At 39.4% G+C, this 17,879-nt stretch overlaps 2 protein-coding genes and 2 long non-coding RNA genes across 5 annotated transcripts in view; 2 read left to right on the top strand and 2 right to left on the bottom strand.

The window, feature by feature from the left end:
* Positions 1-16,216, top strand: part of LOC148373765 (uncharacterized) — a 37,563-nt gene extending 21,347 nt beyond the window's left edge. Inside the window, exons 2-4 of one of the 2 annotated variants that reach the window (XR_015849783.1) lie at positions 13,322-13,457; positions 14,084-14,185; positions 14,390-16,216. This is a non-coding gene — a long non-coding RNA (uncharacterized LOC148373765). Of the gene's footprint in view, positions 1-6,835; positions 7,194-13,321; positions 13,458-13,519; positions 14,000-14,083; positions 14,186-14,389 lie in introns of those variants that run through there. The other variant, XR_015849782.1, reaches the window with a different exon arrangement.
* Positions 1,192-5,276, bottom strand: hspb9 (heat shock protein, alpha-crystallin-related, 9). The gene is made up of 2 exons (XM_088329195.1): positions 5,028-5,276; positions 1,192-3,418 (listed from the first exon to the last, which is right to left on the bottom strand). The coding sequence occupies exons 1-2, from the start codon at positions 5,213-5,215 to the stop codon at positions 2,896-2,898; spliced, it is 711 nt and encodes a 236-aa protein (XP_088185321.1). The 5' UTR covers positions 5,216-5,276; the 3' UTR covers positions 1,192-2,895.
* On the top strand, positions 1,509-4,447 carry LOC148373768 (uncharacterized). The gene is made up of 4 exons (XR_015849785.1): positions 1,509-2,450; positions 2,540-2,606; positions 2,946-3,520; positions 3,767-4,447. It is a non-coding gene; the product is annotated as an uncharacterized LOC148373768 (long non-coding RNA).
* On the bottom strand, positions 13,206-14,498 carry LOC148373766 (hemoglobin subunit alpha-2-like). Its single transcript, XM_088329182.1, has 3 exons — positions 14,301-14,498; positions 14,012-14,219; positions 13,206-13,433 (listed from the first exon to the last, which is right to left on the bottom strand). Exons 1-3 carry the CDS (start codon positions 14,396-14,398, stop codon positions 13,305-13,307), a joined length of 435 nt encoding a protein of 144 aa, XP_088185308.1. The 5' UTR covers positions 14,399-14,498; the 3' UTR covers positions 13,206-13,304.
* Positions 16,217-17,879: the final 1,663 nt, after the last annotated feature.

Here is a 17,879-nt window from a genome sequence, read left to right as displayed (position 1 = left end):
AATAACAAGCAAAAAGACATGAACTATCATTTAAACATGCATTTTCAAAAATACTCGTACATACAGATATTTGTATTTATTTTACATAACATGAGGCTCACCTGGAGAGAGCTGACATCATTATCTGTCTTGCTGCAACAGGTACACCGCAAAATAGGAAGCTTGTAAAAGGCAGGGTAAAAAAGTTAGAAGAAAAATCGTGCGGTTTGAGTCTCCGTAGTTTGTAATTTTTTTCTTTGCAGCAATCGATTTCGGTTAAACTATACAGTAACTGCAGCATGGCGGCGCAGTGGTTAGTGCGTGTGCGGCACGGTTCTGAGGTAATGAGGTCGGACCTTCCTGTGTGGAGTTTGCATGTTCTCCCCGTGCTTGTGTCGGTTTCCTCCGGGCACTCCGGTTTCCTCCCACATTCCAAAAACATGCATATTAGGTTAATTGGCCAGTCCAAATTGTCCCTAGGTGTGAATGAGCGAGCAAATTGTCTGTCCCTGTGTGCCCTGCGACTGGCTGGCAACCAGTTCAGGATGACCCCTGCCCACTGGCCGAAGATAGCTGGGATGGGCCTCCGGCACCCCCGCAACCCTATTGAGGATAAGCTGTGCAGATAATGGATGGATGGATATTCAATACAGCGGCATTTAATGGTGAAATAATAGTGTCCCTTTAAATGTATTAATTTAATAAGCATTCATGTGTACTGCGCTCATGTCCAATATAGAAATCACATGCTACGTTTTTCTGTACTTTATTTTTTTGTATCATGTATTCAGTTTATCTGTCAACATTTATCAAATTTCATGCAAGACTAAAAAAAGGTTCTGGGCTAGCCATGAGTTTCTTTAATTCATTTTATCAAATTTTGTGCTCAAAAGACCATAACAGATATTGCTTTGTTTGAATTTGTAGTGTTTCAAATCCAACTTCATAAAATAATGTAGTCTATTAATAGACAAATGGGAAATGAAATAAAACATACATGGCCTTTGTGCCATTTTTAACCCAATTCGGCCTGCGAGTCAAAACTGACTAATATGATTGAGATTTAATTTTCTAGCCTTGTTCCCTAGCCGTTATTTAATCGCATCTGTGCGAAAATATTCTGATTTTTCATGAAGATTCTACAAAACGATTTAAGAACCAGGCAACAAAAAAGGGAATGGGTGGGCATTTAAAAACCTCAGCCTCTTCCCTTTGACATATGCTTATGTATAATATTCTATGTTTCACCAGTTTCTTTTATTTTATCTTTCCCTTTTCTTAATTAGTGGTGTATGCTGTTTCTTTATCTGTTTTTGTGCCATGCCCAAATAAAATCCATGTATCAATTCATTCAGGCTTATGAAAACAGTCAACCTGTAATTCGCTGGCATTTGTCCATTTAAAACAAACTAAAACATTTTTTAAAAAACTGACACACATACACAAAAAAAATCAGTTTATGTAACATATTGCAAAACAATTTTAAAAGCAATCATTTAGCAGTAAACAAGAGTATTTTTAAAACCTTCTGGGCAATTCATTGGGGTCTACAAAAAGATGTATAAACATATTTGATTTAGTTTAGTAATTAAAAGCTAAAGTAAATACTTGTAGCACTGGGGCAGCGGGGAAAGGGACAAACATTTACAAAGATTGCTTATCGTAAGCAGAGTCTCTTTCGGGTGAGTTCAGGCCTCTCCCAGTTCAGTTGGGGTGAGAAGCAGCCTACACCCCCTGATTGGCATCAGACATTGAAAATATGAGCCTGAGAATTCATCAAAATCATATTGCCTGTTGTGACCTGCTAAATGATAGTTTGAGGCCCATGCCTTAATACCAAAATGTAACCGGAAGATACCTTCCGGCCTCCTAGTGGTTAAGAACATCGTTAAAAAACAATATTGATGGCAAAAAATACATGATACATGCATTTTTAAAAATACTAGTAGGTCCATATATTTGCATTTATTTCACATAACATCAAATTTCTAAAGGAGGGTTGTCAAACTTAGTTTGGCTCTAAGGCCGGATCCAGACTTTCTCTTCTCAGACGGGCCGGATCAGTAAAAAAATGTCAAATCCAAACTTTTTGCTTTGTTTGTCAGTTGTATACATTTATATTCAGCCTAGCCTACAAATTATAATGTAGGGATGTTTTCTAAACACAACACTTTTATTCTCAGATGATGGGGATTTTTATTAATATTTGGCATTAAATGTGTTGGTAAATGCAGTTTTACACCCAAACCAACTCTCCACACTATACAAACTCAACCTTCCCTCTAGCTGCCAGAGAGTGCACTTGGTTTGTATTTATTAAAAAAAACATAACTTTTGATAGAATTGACCTAGAGTCCCTGCTTCAATCTTTGACATACTCGGAAATGTATGGCAGGCCATATTAAATCATCCAACAGGCCTGCAGACCATGTGTTTGACATTCCTGACCAAGAGGAGCTGACATGCTATGGGTACCTGAAAAAAACAAAATCTCGCAAAAACATTCGGAAAACAATGGTAATAAACATATTTGATTTCTGTTCTTCATTTTCTTTTTCAGCACGTTTTGGTTGCACTACACAATACAGTGACATCTCGTGGTCAAATATAGGCACAGTCCATTAAATGTGAGTGCAGCACATGCAAAGTGTGGTTTCATTTGTGATTGATTGTTTTTTTTTTCATATGACTCCTAAATGTGTATATTTTAGAACGTTGTTGTGTATGAAAGTCTATAAAACATATTTCAGAATGTTGGGACGTTTCTATCAGAGATTTTCTTGTGGAAAGCTTAATTTGGCCCAACCTCACCTAGGCTCTAGCTCTGGTGGGTTCCAAGAAAATTGAGTTTGAGACCCCGGATCAAAACAATATAACAAAATCAAATCAGATTTAAGAACGAAATGTCTTTTTGAATCAAGTTTTCAAGTGTGTGTGCTGCGCCTCATTCTGCTCATTCGTAATAGGGAATTCCAAGGAAGTCCTGAAAAGAGGGGTCGTGTCTTCTTGATCCTCGCTGACCAAATCCTTTTTCTCCTCCGTGATCGGCTTGTTGTGCTCCTCCTCGATGGTTTTATCAGGACCTTCCGCAATCTGCCGTCGAGCTACCGGGGCGTGAATCCGCAGCTGTCCGTCTTCCATGAGGGAGCAGGACAGTCCTGACAGGTCCAGGTGAGGCGAGAGATGGATTCTCTGCTTAAAGCCAACCTGCGAGGCTGCCGATGAGGCAAAAGCAGCTTTGGAAGAAGGCGAGGAGCAGGAGTGACTTTCCTGAGCAGCTGCCTGCTTGGAGGCCATCACCAGCAGGCTGCGTCCTTCCAGTTTGACGCTAATGTCGCCGGGGGCATAACCGCGAGCGTCCAGGGTCACCAGGAGATCGTCGTTCGGTGAGGCCTGCTGGACTTCCTCTTCTTCTTTGGCTTCCTCTCGCTGACCCATTCTAATTGCAACCAAAAAACACAATTTTAGAGTGAAATGTTTTCAGACGTACATCCCGTCATTCCCCATCCATTCGCAGTGTTAGGAGTAATAAGTGACAAAGGTACGTGTTCCTGGAACTAAATTGCTTTTCTCAGTAACGGCTGATGTAACGCCTTTTTAATAAAATTTCGTGACTCACTTGCCGTTACGGCATGCTTCGTTACTTTAACCAAGACAGGAAAGTTTGATCACATTACCCCGATCTTAGCTATCCTGCATTGGCTCCCAGTTAGCTTAAGATGTGATTTTAAGGTTCTCTTTGTATTATACAAAATCATGCATGAACTTGCTCCTTCATATCTTTCAGATTTAATTTCTCCCTTATGTTCCGGTCCGGAGCCTTCGTTCTGAAAACGCTGGTCTTCTAGTGATCCCAAGAGCCAAGAAGAGTTCCGCAGATTCAAGAGCGTTCTCCATCCGGGCACCGGTGCTGTGGAATGCTCTTCCCCCTGAGATCCAATCTGCAACCTCAGTGGAACTGTTTAAATCTAAGCTTAAAACACACTTCTACTCTAGAGCATATGAATAACCTATATTTTTTGTTGACAATATCTGTGTATTATTTGTTACTGCGACATCCATTGCAGCCTGGTCATCCTGGAAGGGGGATTACCACATGTGCGGTCCCTTGTCAAGGTTTCTTCATTTTCCTCATATTGAGGTTTTTGAGTTTTTCCTTGCCCTCATGTCGGTTTTAGATCAGGGGATGGTGTAATAATAGTCTGCAATAATAGTCTGTGGTTTGCAATAACCTGTGCGGCCCTTTGAAACGTTTTGTGAATAAGGGCTATACAAATAAAAATGACTTGACTTGATATATGACTTGACTTGAGTATAATTCAACCCTCAATCCGCCAGCAACACAACACTAAACACTGTGGAAAGGAGGGTGTGTTAAAATCTACCTACAAAATACAACTGAAAATCGTTACAGTGGTGCCATCTTAGGGACAAAGTTCGAGGACACAAAAATTCCCCCAGCTATTCTCCCTACCGTATATACTCACATCTAAGCCATATTTACAACTATAAAATAAAATACTTATATCAGGTATTGCGTGTCACCAGTAGCAAATGGTTGGCAGCGCATGGGCAGTGGCGTGGCTTATATCAATAGGGTAAATGTGAGCACAGAATCTATGGTAAGAAAGTGCTGAAGTTTGCTCTTTTTATTTAAAAGACAACTATTTCTGCCATACACTGTGCCTGCAGAAAAAGAAGAAAACGTTTTTGAGTTGTTTGAATCCCAGATATGAAATTGATATGGGGTGTCTCAGTTGTGTTGGATTGCGAGCATAGCACAAGCCAGGAAATATGAAGGGTTTATCGCTTCCACAGGTTGATGTACACATTTTCTCCTTTCTTATACTATGTAGCTAGTTTAATCAGTTTTACAGGGTTGCTTCAATATGAATATATTAAGTATTTTGACAGTAACTTTTAGAGTAACACACTTTTAAATGAAGCAAGTAGCAACTAATTTCTGTTCTTCAGTGCCACACCCAACATCGTCCATTCGTTAGCCGACACCCTATTACCCTGTTTCGGACGTTTCTTCCATCACATACCTGAGAAGGGTTGAGTCCAACAGCGCTGAATTGAGGAGTCCAGATCCACCCTGGAAGAAAGTGTCAGCAAGCTGCGCTTTGCGGCTGAGGAGGTCTTGGGGCATCTTTGAAAGGGGCCACAGGAGGCCTCCCTGGCTGAAGAAGGGGTCATCGCCAAAAAGGCTGCTGAGGGCTGCATGTCGGGACATGATGATGACTGCTAAATAACGTCTCGTTGCGTTTCTTCTTGAGCTGGTTCTTCTGGCTTGTGCTGTGTCCCCTTGCTTAAATATACCTCCGCTACCCACGGCCCCCCCGTTCCTCAGAGCTATTTACAGACAGTGAGCTCAGGGCTGTTCCTGTGTGTCACTGGGAAGGGATACCCCGGGAGTTGCAGATGGCTCAGCAAGGCTCATGGCGACATCTTGTTTGTGTTTGGACTGAGTCACAACAGGTGGCGTCGCAACAGTCCAAGACAAAAAAAATCCCTCGTAAGGCCATGTTGGGACAAACGAAGTCAACTGCTGGAACATCTTCTGGAGTTGCCAGGTCGTCAGTGTTTTCCCTTTTGGTTGAATAATTTTGACATTTTTACCAACAGCCACCATCTCTGTCATCATTGAAGCCTCGGTCAGCTCATTTATGATGCGCGTGCAAGTATGTGCATTCCTTAGACATGTTTAAATAAACTCTTCGTTTTTCATCTTTCTTGGGGCGTTTGGACTATACTTGAAATAGACATCTTCTCCATCAATGATCTGCACCGCTTATCCTCACTAGGGTCGCAGGGGATGCTGGAGCCCATCCCAGCTATCTTCAGGCAGTGGACAGGAGACACCCTGAACTGGTTGCCAGCCAGTCATAGGGCACACCCAGACAGACAATTCGCTCCTTCATTCATACTTAGGGACAATTTGGACCGGATAATTAACCTGCATGTTTTTGGAATGTGGGAGAAAACCAGATTACACGGAAGAAACCTACACAGGCACAGGGAGAACATGCAAACTCTGCACAGGGCGGCTGCGGTAGCCGGAATTGAACCCAGCGCGTTAACCACCCAGCCACCCCGCCGCCCTAGGCCTCTTCTTTTTCACACTTATGTCACACTAACCAAAAGAAACAAAAATAAATCCAGCAAGGATAAGCATGGCATCACTCTTCAGCAATCCACCTGCCGCTCTTTCCTCTGATCTAATGTGTTTAGCCACGAACAGCTTTCCTAAAAGTAAGACAAAAGCAGATAGGTGTGGTGGAAAATAAAACTGAGTGGATATTTGGACTCAGCTGGGCATTGTTAACACATATTTAATGAGAAAATATCTAACATTCAACGATGCACCCCACCTGTAAGTGCAGAAATTGGTAGGTGTTTTTAAAGGTATTCCAACTGTCATGAAAAAAATAAGTATTATATATTAAAATGGTTGTGTCAAGAATACCTGTGTAGCTTGAGAGCAAGTTCTGAAAGTAGCTCACCAGTAATGGGTCATTGTTATTTTCTACGAAATTAGATTTGAAACCGGCAAGATTATTCAATGGTTAACTAAGCTTAAGCCTTTAACTCTACTTCTACAAACCACAGCCTAGTTATAACACAGTAACAACATACCGGTAGTAATAACATGATAAGTTGCTCTTAGAAACGCATAACAAACTGGTAGCCTTTGGCACCGATAAGTAACCAAAAATAGCTTCCGGTTAAAAAAAGGCTTGCCAGCATACACACTGTTTAATACAAAGAGAGACCCTCCCCCCACTCCAGTCTATCTTAAAGTCTTTTTGAACTTAAATAGCAAGCTTGCATCTGTCAAGTGAGCAACAACTGGAAGCCAACAGGCACAAATGCGTGCATCCAAATTTAGGTTCCAGGGTCTCATCGTCGCCATCTTGAGGCATGAACTCAGCACGTTGGCATCTGGCATGCGAACGTTTCAAGGAGCGAGCGTCACGAGTATACACGGTTGTGAATACGTGCACCGAAAGGAAGCTCGCGCTCGTCTCATACGTAGTACACTTTTTGGGTCCTATGTTGTAACTTGTGTGGACCTGAGGTGGGTTGCCTCGTTTGAGTTGTCCTTAAAGCCCCTGCGTGTCTTTGACCACTAGCTGACACTTCTGTCTGATGCAGTGCCACAGAGCATACCATAGCAGCAAGTCGCCACTCAAACATGGCAGTGACCTTAGGTAGGGATTCCACTATGTAAAAAAGATACAAATTTCTCAACCTAGTATTTTTTTTAAATCAATGTGTGTGTTTTGTTTTAGCTGAATAAGGGTTTTTTGTACCAGAAGGAGGCACTACACATTGTCAAGTCAAGTCATCTTTATTTGTATTGCCCCTTTAAAAATTAAAAGTGAAATATATTTTTCTATCAAATATGTTTTAAAAATGCCCAACTGAGTTTAAAGAGCACATATCATTTTTTCCCCCTACTTTTAGCAGAGCTAAAATGGCAAAAGCTTGCCTCCTCAATTTTTATTTTGTTGATGAGCTTAATTAAACTCTTCTTTTTTCGTCTTTCTTGGGTTTGGGATGGTGTTTGGACTGTACTTTATACAGGCATTTTCGTACTTTCACTATTTTCAAGCTTTACTGACAAATAGAAACAAAATACTTGGGGAGGAGATTGAAACTGCTCGCCACCCATCCCCGTCCCCTCCATTTCTCCCACTTAATGTGCTGCTTAATGTCCACCCCGAACAGCCTTGCCAAAAGTAAGATTAAAGCAGATAGGCGCAGTGTAGAAAAAGATAACTGCTCTTTGAACTCAGTTGGGCATTGTTAACGCATACTTATAGAGGAAAATAGTGGAAATAAAAAACTATACAAATAGTAATTCTAAAAAATGAAGATTTCTTTTGTAAAAAAAAATGATGTAAGAAAGAAAAAAAACAAAGAAGTAAAAAAGTTAGGTAAATGATAAAAGGGGAAGAAAAAAAGGAAAAATAAAACAATATAAAGAAATTTCAAAATAAACGAAAATAGGGCAGAAAAAAGAAAAAAAGAATAAAGACACAAGTTGTTGGTTTTAGGGGGTACCTGTAGCAGCAAGATGACAAACAATCATGTCAACTCCATTTAGGTGGGCCTCATGTCAATTTTCTTCACCTACATTACTTGTATTTTTTTCTGTATATTTTTTAATATATGAGATTGTTCTTACACCATCGGAGGCAATGAATAATACAAACTGTCACTTTAAGTGCAGCCCTAGGTGATTATGGATTCATTTATTACAGATTGACTGGTTTTCACAATAGTTTGTTTTTTTTTTGTGGAAAAACCCAATTTGATCCAACCTCAGCCAGACCCTAGCCCCGAAGGGCCCCAATTAAATTGAGTTTGAGAGCCCTACTGTAGGCCGTATTTTTTTTTTTGTGCACTTGTTCCACAGCCGGGGATGGAAATCTCGGCAGGGATGCATTTCTCGGCATAACACCGGCCCAAGGCACAAGCGAATTCAGCGGTTGCTAAGGGCCCACGACCGTTAGGCGGGGCCCAAGAGCGGTAAACATATCTGTACATACAGTCGTATGCAAAAGTTTGGGCACCCCTGATCATTTTCAAGATTTTCCTTTATAAATCATTGGTTGTTTGGATCAGCAATTTCAGTTAAATGTATCAAATAGCAGACAAACACAGTAATATAGCAATAATTACTCAAACAAAAGTAGGCAGGTGCATAAATTTGGGCACCCGTTGTTGTCTTATTGATTCGAATACCTTTAGTACTAATTATTGGAACACAAAATTTGTTTGGTAAGATCATTAGCCCTTAACCTACATACACCGGTGAAGCCAATCATGAGAAAGGGTATTTAAGGTGGCCAGTTGCAAGTTGTTCTCTGTGGATCCTCTCTGAAGAGTGGCAATATTAGGAGCCTCAGAACAACTGTCAAATGACCTAAAAAAAGATTGTTCAACATCATTGTTTAGGGGAAGGATACAAAAAGCTAGCTCAGAGATTTCAGCTGTTCCACTGTGAGGAACATAGTGCGGAAATAGAAGACCACAGGCACAGTTCTAGTTAAGGCCCGGAGTGGCAGGCCAAGAAAAATCTCAGATAAGCAGAGGCGAAGGATGGTGAGAACAGTCAAGCTCAACCCACAGACCAGCTACAAAGACCTACAACATGATTTTGCTGCAGAAGGTGTCACTCCGGATCGTTCAACTATTCAGCGCACTTTGCACAAGGAGATGCTGTATGGAAGAGTTATGTGACAGAAGCCTTTTCTGCCCACATGACACAAACAGAGTCGCTTGAGGTATGCTAAAGCACATTTGAACAAGCCAGTTTCCTTCTGGAATAAGGTGCTGTGGACTGATGAAACTAAAATTGAGTTATTTGGACATAACAAGGGGCGGTATGCATGGAATGGCCATCTCAGTCCCCAGACATGAATATTATTGAAAATCCGTGGTGTGATTTAAAGCGGGCTGTCCATGCTCGGAAATCATCAAACCTGACTGAAGTGGAGATTTTTTGTAAAGAACAATGGTCAAAATACCTTCAACAAGAATCAGGACCCTCATTGGAAGCTATAGGAAGCGTTTAGAGGCTGATATTTCTGCAAAAGGAGGATCGACCTTACAGGTATATTGATGTAATTTTTCTGTTGGAGTGCCCAAATCTATGCACCTGCCTACTTTTGTTTGGGCAATTATTGCACATTTTCTGTAAATCCTATGAATTTCATTTCACTTCTCAGATATCACTGTGTTTGTCTGTTATTTGATATATCTAACTGAAATTGCTGATCTGAACAACCAATGATTTATTAAGGAAAATCTTGAAAATGATCAGGGGTGCCCATATTTTTGCATACAACAGTAATTAAATACGGTATACTGTACTGTATACTGTATGTATTTTTTTCGTTTTTGAGTTATGGTTATTGATATATACTATGAAATATACATGAATTTACAAAACAATACATTCTGTTAGCAGAGTGTTTCCCTACAGCCTCTTCAGGTGCTGACGATAGAAAAAGAAACAAAGTGGACAAAGAAAAAGAGAAGTAAAAGGAAAAATTCAGTTTTTGTGCATTTGTCGATGCAGTATATTTAAAACAAAAATCATTTTCGATACCTTTTTTTCAGGTACCTCTGTGCATTTGTAAATGTATTTAAGTGTTTGTTTGAGTTCAAATTAAGTATATGTGTACATTTGTTGTTGCAGTTAATTCAAAACACAAACAATATAGCTGATTTCTTACTACATCACTTTGAATATTTAGGGTAAATCACCCCCAGGCTGCTCTTGTAGTGGAATTTTGTACCATTTGAGATTATTCACCATAAGCAGAACATGCCTAAGCTGTCTGTTTTATGCATTGATTCCTAAGGGAAGTTGCTCACTGTGCCAAATATGAATTTGAAATATTTTTTCTGAAAATTTGCAAATCTATTATTTGCTTCCGTGACCTTATTTAGTGAGGATAATTATCTTACTAAAACAGAAAAGATCTAACATCTAGTAGTTTAAGTATATTTGTAATTACAGAGTAGAACATGGGAATACGGTATAATTGTTATGCAAATGATTAATTAGGGGGACCCGAAATCTAATTTTACTTTGACCTTTGAAGGCTTGGGCCAGCCCTAACTTGTTCACACAGCCCCCAAAAGACAAAACTGGTGTACATCGATGGGACCCGGTGGGATATTTTAATCAATTTCTGCAATACTAAAATACGCCGTTAGATGTCAGCATCATCTTACAAACGCCTAGGCCCGATCGAATTTCGAAACCTTTGAAATGACGGATTCAGGCTCATAAACCTAATCAAACCTAGTGAAACCCCAAACATATTCCAATATGATCAGATAAATAAAGCAATGTTTTCTAAATAACTCTCCAGGCGATCTTTAAAAACAGGCAAACACATTTTGTATGCAAAATCCCCATAATGTGCCATTAGTGTGTGAGTGTGTGTGTGAATGGGTAAGCGTGAAGCACATTGTAAAGCGTCTTAGAAGGTCTTCAGACCCTTTATCGTTTAACATTATTCAGGAACCGAAGAGTAGCATTTCTTTTTTATTTTAGCAAAAGTCAGCTAAATTTACTCCAAATAAATAATACAATAGCAATTTTTCTATAATTTACTCAACTGAAATACAGTATATCTTGAAATATAATTGGAATAAAATACAAAAATCTACTAAACAAAAACATTTTTTTTTTAAAATGAGAAGTAGTGTACAGTAAAAAAAAATAGAAAATTCTTGGTGTACGAATAACGAACTGAGATGATCACAGGAGCCGAAGAAAACATTCCTGTGAGCTGGATGTGGCCTTGACTTTGACATTTCAGTTTTGAACGTTACACTTAGGATAATTAAAACCTTTTTTAATAGTTAAAAAAAAATCCCTGTAAATGTAATTGACACGACTTTTATGAGAGTAACACTTGACTACTTATAGTCTTTCGTATGATTCGGAGTCTTTAGAACTTAAAAGATTTTCTGCGGTATGAAAAGGTTTCACGATGACTATAAATTACAAATACAAGGAGAAAATTATTTGTGACTGCCTTCTTTTCATCAAAGCGATAGAGATGTAAAGGGACAGGCTTTGACCTAATGGTCCTATACGTAACCCTAATCCTAACCCTAACCCATAAACCTAACCCTAACCACACATCTAACCTAATCCCAAACCCTACCACAGACCCTAACCCATAAAGCTAACCCTAGCCATACAACTAACCTAAACGCTAACCCTAGCCCCAACCCTACCACTGGCTCTAAACCCTAACCCATAAACCTAAACCTAACCATACAACTAACCTAAACCCTAACCTGTAACCCTAAGCCTAACCCCGAACCCTTAGTTTCGAGAAGAATGCAATGAAAATTTTGACAAATTGTCATGATTACTGATGCGAGGCACCTGAGCCTGCTTCTTTGGCGCCAACTGCCTCGGACGCTGATTGGCTACTTGTCACTTTTTAGATCCCCGTCTTCCTGTCACCCGTTGTCGGTCCATCTGCGAACATCAGCTCACGCTAGGCAAGCCCTTTCGACCCTGATTCTCTCCTGTCCCGATTCCTGTTTGATTCCCGGCTCCGACCCCTTTTCTGAACTTGACTAGGTTTTTTGCTCCCCCGTCCCGGCCATCAATCTGTTTTTCCCCGCTCTCGATACTGACTTCGCTCGCCCCGGAAATACCACTTCCGCGTCTGAGTAACATGTTCCCCACGATCAACGATCTACAGATCCTGTACTTTAACCTTTCCCTTCTTCCTAATAAAACTAAGAGAAACGCATGCAAGTGGGTCCTGTCTTCGTTACGGTCCTGACAAAAATAAAAGTTGTTTGGTTGTTTGTTTACAAATCATAAATGTTATTAAATTGAAACTTCAATTAAATATTTAGGCTGCTGTGGAAATAAAGATTAGAGTCTGAAGGAAAAAGTGTTTAAAAAACAATTATTGGCCCTCTCGCTCTATATCGGTCAATAATACCAAATGTTGTCCTCTGACAAGTGGATCATTTCAGCAGAGTGGCTCATAAATATTCTATGACTACGTTGTTAGTTTCCAATTTTCAAATAACGTGGCGTGATGTTAAATCGTGTTTGTTACTGTTAAGTAGAAAAAAATGTGCATGAGCAGATATTCAGTAGTGTAAACGTATACTGATAAATTTAAAAAAGTTATCTGCTGCCACCTGCTGTTATGGATGACTGTTACCGTGACCCAGCCGATCAATGGCAGAAAGCAAAGATCCTGAAAAAGGTTGTGCTATTTTTGCAAAGATATAAGTGGGCCTTTTTCAGCGGCACACCAAAAAAGGTTGAAAAACAATTGTCTATAGTAACTCCACATCAATGAACTCCATTTTTTGCTAGATTTTAGCCCCTAATATCCGACTGTTAATTAAATGAACTTTGCAAAAGAGGAAAATTGGAAAATGTAATCAGTCAGAACTGGTGCTGTTTATTAAAAAGTTTTGCATAAATTGTATAATTCTGCATGGAGATGGTTTACTAGACCTGTTTACAACAGTTACTAATTCACAATACTTAATGATGGTGAGTTTCAAGCTTTACATTTTTGCAAGAGTTAAGTTAATGTTAATATTCATTTGAAATCAGTGATTGTTGTCTGGATGTTTTGCCCTGGATACGACTTACTTTTTATATAAGCAATGTGTCTTTTATTGTTTGGCTTTGAGAAGAACAGTCAAAATTTGTCTTTGTGTTACATTTTGCATTTATTGATGATAAGCGCACACATCAAAGAATTGCTGCTGCTGCTTTCTTGTAGTCAGTGAGGTTGTCTTCCGATTTATCTGTATTTCTCAGCCAGGGACAGAGATACAGCGGCCAAGAACTTATCGAATGACACGTGCACTTCGGGGGTGAAATCGTCAGGGAACATGTTGGCAAAAACCACGAGAATGCAGTGGGTGAAGATCTGTGAAGAAGAGCATAGCGCAAGGTATTATTACTTTGGGACTGTAAGGTTCAGCCTAAGACTCTTCCCCGTTCTTTTTCATCCAGGAGACTGCATATTCTTATTTAGCTATTTATTGGATGCCAGAAAGATTGAATATACAGCTGTGGAGCCTTTTTCGACATGACACAGAAGAAGTCTGTTTTATCTAAAATAGTACGTAGTCTTATTTTGTCTTAGTCGCCTACCTTAGGCAGGGGAGGGTGACTCAACCTAACCCTTGTACCAAAGTGAGACCCAAAGGTCTTACCTACAAGAGTGCTTATAGATAGGAAAACGCCAAGCAAGGAAGTTCAAAGCTAGTGAGTAAAGCAGCTCCATTCTTTTATCTAATATCTGAAAGGCCTAATGTAACTTGTCATCCATTGTCTCCATTGAAATCGTTTGTTGTGATTTGGCTAACCTAAGCACAGTTCCTTGTTCAAAATACTCGACTTTGTTATTTTAGTTTAACACTGCACAGCATGAATTTCTAACACCTGCTCTGAGTTCAGTTCCCTGCATGCGCTCATATTTAAAGTTGAATTTTCTAGCCTTACCTTGAAGTTAGCAGGGTCCACTCTCAGGGTGAAGGCGTGCAGCTCACTGAGGTTCCTGAGGCCTCCTTTCAGGTCGTCGAGCATGCCCACAGCATCACCCACGCCGGACATGATGCTCTTGCCGTGCTTCCTGACAGGCTCGGAGCCAGGAGCCAAGGACTTCCAGTGAGAAAAGTAAGTCTTGGTCTGGGGGTACACAACCAGCAGCCTGTGCGGGGAAAAGCAGTCCATGAGAACAGAGGCAGGGGAAAGCTGGTAAAAAGACTGTAAGCTTCGGGTCAAGGCTTACCTGGACAGAGCCTGGTTGCCGATGTCCTCGATCTTTGGGGACACTTTGGCCCAGAAGATCTTGATGGTTTGCTTGTCTTTCTCGCTTAGGGTGGTCATCTTGGCTGTGGCTTTGAGGGCTTTGATGCTACTGAAGAGCAGCAGGGGTCGTTTTATAGGTGGAAAAGCGCAGCCGCACCCATGACCGCTTCCAGCGAGATATGCTACTTTGGAGATAACCCGACATCTGCTCATTGTGAACACAACATTGTTGCACCATGCCGCCTTTCGCCACATCAAAAGCTAAAATTGGCAACCCCAAATGTGCTGAAAGTCAAATAATCATACATTGATACATTTTCTGCGCTGCTTATCCCCACTGGGGTCACGGGGAAAGCTGAAACATTATTTCAAATAATAATTGAATCAGATTATCTTCTTCCTCTAGCACATTATTTTGAACATGTTTTTTAATATATATGTTTTAGTTAAATTATTAATATATACTTCCGTTTTTTTTCTTTTTACAAAATTGTAACACTCATCTTTTCTTGTCCTACATTTTAAAATTTTCTTTTCAAGTACAATTAGAGAATAATACATAGAATGAGGCAAACAATCGGAAACAACAGAATGTTTTTAATTATAAGTGTATTTTTATTTAACTAAAATAATCCTGAAAATAATTGTTGAACACATGTTTGTCAGTGGTAATTTAGCTTTAAAACATTATAAATGTACCTTTCTTACTCTATTCCTCTCCTATCTTTTTAAGAGGGTTTGGACAACTGCACGAAAGAAACATTTTGTTCCACTACTACTCTTACAGTGGAACGATATTTTGGAAGATTTTCCAAGAAAAGACAGGCTATAAATATGGTCAAATAAGACACGTAATACTATAAATTGGTAAATATTTTTTGTCGTAGTAAAACTATTCCATAACCTTGAAAAACTTTATTTAGCATTAAACATTCTTTTAACCGTTGAACAAAAACTTCAAGCACTACCCTGTAAATAAATTCGCCTACACATCTGACTTATCTTTCTCTTTTTATCTATTTACAGTATCCATCTATGTGTGTATTTTGTTCATCCTGGAGTGTCATGTCTAATTTTTCTGTAAACAATGTTCCCTACGTTGTTATCAATGGCCCAAAATTCATCTCTAATTTTAGTAATTGAAATTTGAATTCTCAACAGTAATGTGCATGTATAATGTGCATTTTTTAAATGCAAAATTTGGGAAAGAAAAGCGGCTCCTCAAAACAGCAATTGGTGAATACAGGTAAGACAGCTGCCGATCATCCAGAACGCTGCTGCTCGGGTCCTGACTAGAACCAGGAAGAACGTCCATATTAGTCCTGTGCTCAGGTCTCTGCACTGGCTTCCTGTCGCTCAGAGAATAGACTTTAAAACAGCTCTACTGGTGTATAAGTCTCTTTGTGGTCTAACACCAAAGTACATCCGTGACATGTTGGTCCCATATGAACCATCTCTGACCCTGAGAACCTCAGGGACAGACCTGCTGGTGCCCAGAGTCAGGACTAAACAGGGTGAAGCTGCGTTTCAGTTCCATGCAGCTAAACTCTGGAATAGTCTTCCTGATGACGTCAGACAGGCGTCTACTCTGACAGTGTTTAAGTCCAGGCTGAAAACAGCTCTGTTCAACTGTGCATACAACTGAAAGGGTTCTATCTGCACTCTTCACTTTTACTTTATTTTAATTCATTGATTTTATTATGTTTCATCTGTGGTTTGAATGCATTTTAAAAACCACATTTAAAATTTTCAATGTCTTTTCTTCTATGTTTTAACTGTAATTGTGTGTTTTAACCTGTCTCTTTGCCATTTCTGTAAAGCACTTTGAATTGCCTTGTGTATGAATTGTGCTATAAAAAATAAACTTGCCTTGCCTATTTCTGAATCAATTTTGAATCGAATATTGCACTGGTGATTTTTTGTTTTTGTTTTTGTTTGTAAAGAGAAGGGTCCCGAAATATAAAGTTCAAGACAGTCCTTTTCATAGGACATCGCCTATTATCCGTGATGACCAAATTGCGGCCGCAGATTAGTCGGATGTGCCTGAGCGAAGTTAGAGCTCTAAGCGAAAAAATTATTTTATTGCCTTCCAATGTGAAGTGAAACATAACATCATATTCATAAAGTTGTCCCAGAACCAGAAGGCAATTAAAAACAAAATATTTGCAAACATTGGCTCCCTGTTAGCCTAAGATGTGATTTTAAGGTTCTCTTAGTATTATACAAAATCATACATGGACTTGCTCTCTCATATCTGTCAGATCTGATTTCCCCCTATGTTCCGGTCCGAAGCCTTCGTTCTGAGAGCGCCGGTCTTCTGGTGATACCAAGAGCCAAGAAATGTTCCGCTGGTTCGAGAGCGTTCTCCATCCGGGCACCGGTGCTGTGGAATGCTCTTCCCCCAGAGATCCGATCTGCAACTTCAGTGGAAATGTTTAAAGCTAAGCTTAAAACTCACTTCTACTCTATAGCATATGAATAACCTATACTTTTCGTGGATTGCAACATCCTTTTCTGTCTGGTTATTCTGGAAGGGGGATACCACATGTGCTGTCCCTTCTCAAGGTTTTTTCATTTTCCTCATGTTGAGGTTTTTTTTTAGTTTTTCCTTGCCCTCATGTTGGTTCCAGAGCAGGGGATGATGTAATAATAATCTGAAAAATAGTCAGTGTAATATAGTCTGTGTAATATAGTCTGTGTAATAACCTGTGAAGCCCTTTGAGACTCTTTGTGATTAAGGGCTATACAAATAAAAATTACTTGACTTGGCTTGACTTGGCATTTCATGTTACTTTCTGTTTCCTCCTTGGTATGTTTCATTTTATATTTTGATTAATCGTTTTCGTTATTGGTATATTGGTTTGTTGTACAGTTTGAATGTACTGTTTATGCAACACGGTGCTAAAATGTTTGTATGGTAATGTATATACGAATGTTCAATAAAGCAACAAGTATAAAGGCAATTTAAGAAAAGAATTTGAGCTCTCTAGTCTATAGTAGAGATGAGGGTGGACCAGGAGTGACATACACAATCGTTTTATAGTTTGATCATTTTCTTTTTGATTCTAATTTAAAGCAAAAAAAAAAAAAACAACAACAAAGAAGAAAAAAACACTCATATTTAGTGTGAACGTTAACCGTAAAAAATAAAACAAACTAAAGCTGGTTTTCATCAAACAATCTAGATCATAACAGATAAATTGTGGCGCACTTCAAAGACGAGACACCAGATTTCAAATCTTGGCACTTGCGCCACATTTTTTTTAATTTTTCAGATTGTGACATGCTTTTCTTTTTTTGAATTTTTTTGTAATTTATTCCTTCTTATCTGTTGGCAACTGCCGGGGAGGAGACGCTCGACTGACGGTGCAGATAATGCCGTGCTGACGTCTTAGTGTGCTTTCAAACCAATCGATGTTGGCGGGTAACACCACAGTCTGATTTGTTTTGTTTAGTTCGTAGTTAAAAATTAAACATTTGCATTTAAGAGACTCGTGTAACATTTTAAAAACGGGGAGTTGGGACAAAAAAAATGCATTTTGCATGGAATTTTGATGAT

This window comes from Urocampus carinirostris, chromosome 1 (genome assembly GCF_059441175.1).
Source record: "Urocampus carinirostris isolate Australia breed hairy pipefish chromosome 1, RoL_Ucar_1.0, whole genome shotgun sequence".
Lineage (NCBI taxonomy): Eukaryota > Metazoa > Chordata > Actinopteri > Syngnathiformes > Syngnathidae > Urocampus > Urocampus carinirostris.
Note: the sequence above shows the minus strand (reverse complement) of the source record. Positions and strands in the feature narration are given on the sequence as shown.

What these genes read in the sequence shown, in the direction of transcription:
- hspb9 (XM_088329195.1), bottom strand. Translation starts at nt 5,215, where the DNA reads ATGTCCCGACATGCAGCCCTCAGCAGCCTTTTTGGCGATGACCCCTTC. An exon ending in TTGGACTCAACCCTTCTCAG is followed by an intron (nt 3,419 to 5,027) that starts GTATGTGATGGA and finishes GGTTGCAATTAG; the next exon opens with AATGGGTCAGCGAGAGGAAG.
- LOC148373766 (XM_088329182.1), bottom strand. Translation starts at nt 14,398, where the DNA reads ATGACCACCCTAAGCGAGAAAGACAAGCAAACCATCAAGATCTTCTGG. An exon ending in GGCAACCAGGCTCTGTCCAG is followed by an intron (nt 14,220 to 14,300) that starts GTAAGCCTTGAC and finishes TTCCCCGCACAG; the next exon opens with GCTGCTGGTTGTGTACCCCC. An exon ending in TGGACCCTGCTAACTTCAAG is followed by an intron (nt 13,434 to 14,011) that starts GTAAGGCTAGAA and finishes TCTTCTTCACAG; the next exon opens with ATCTTCACCCACTGCATTCT.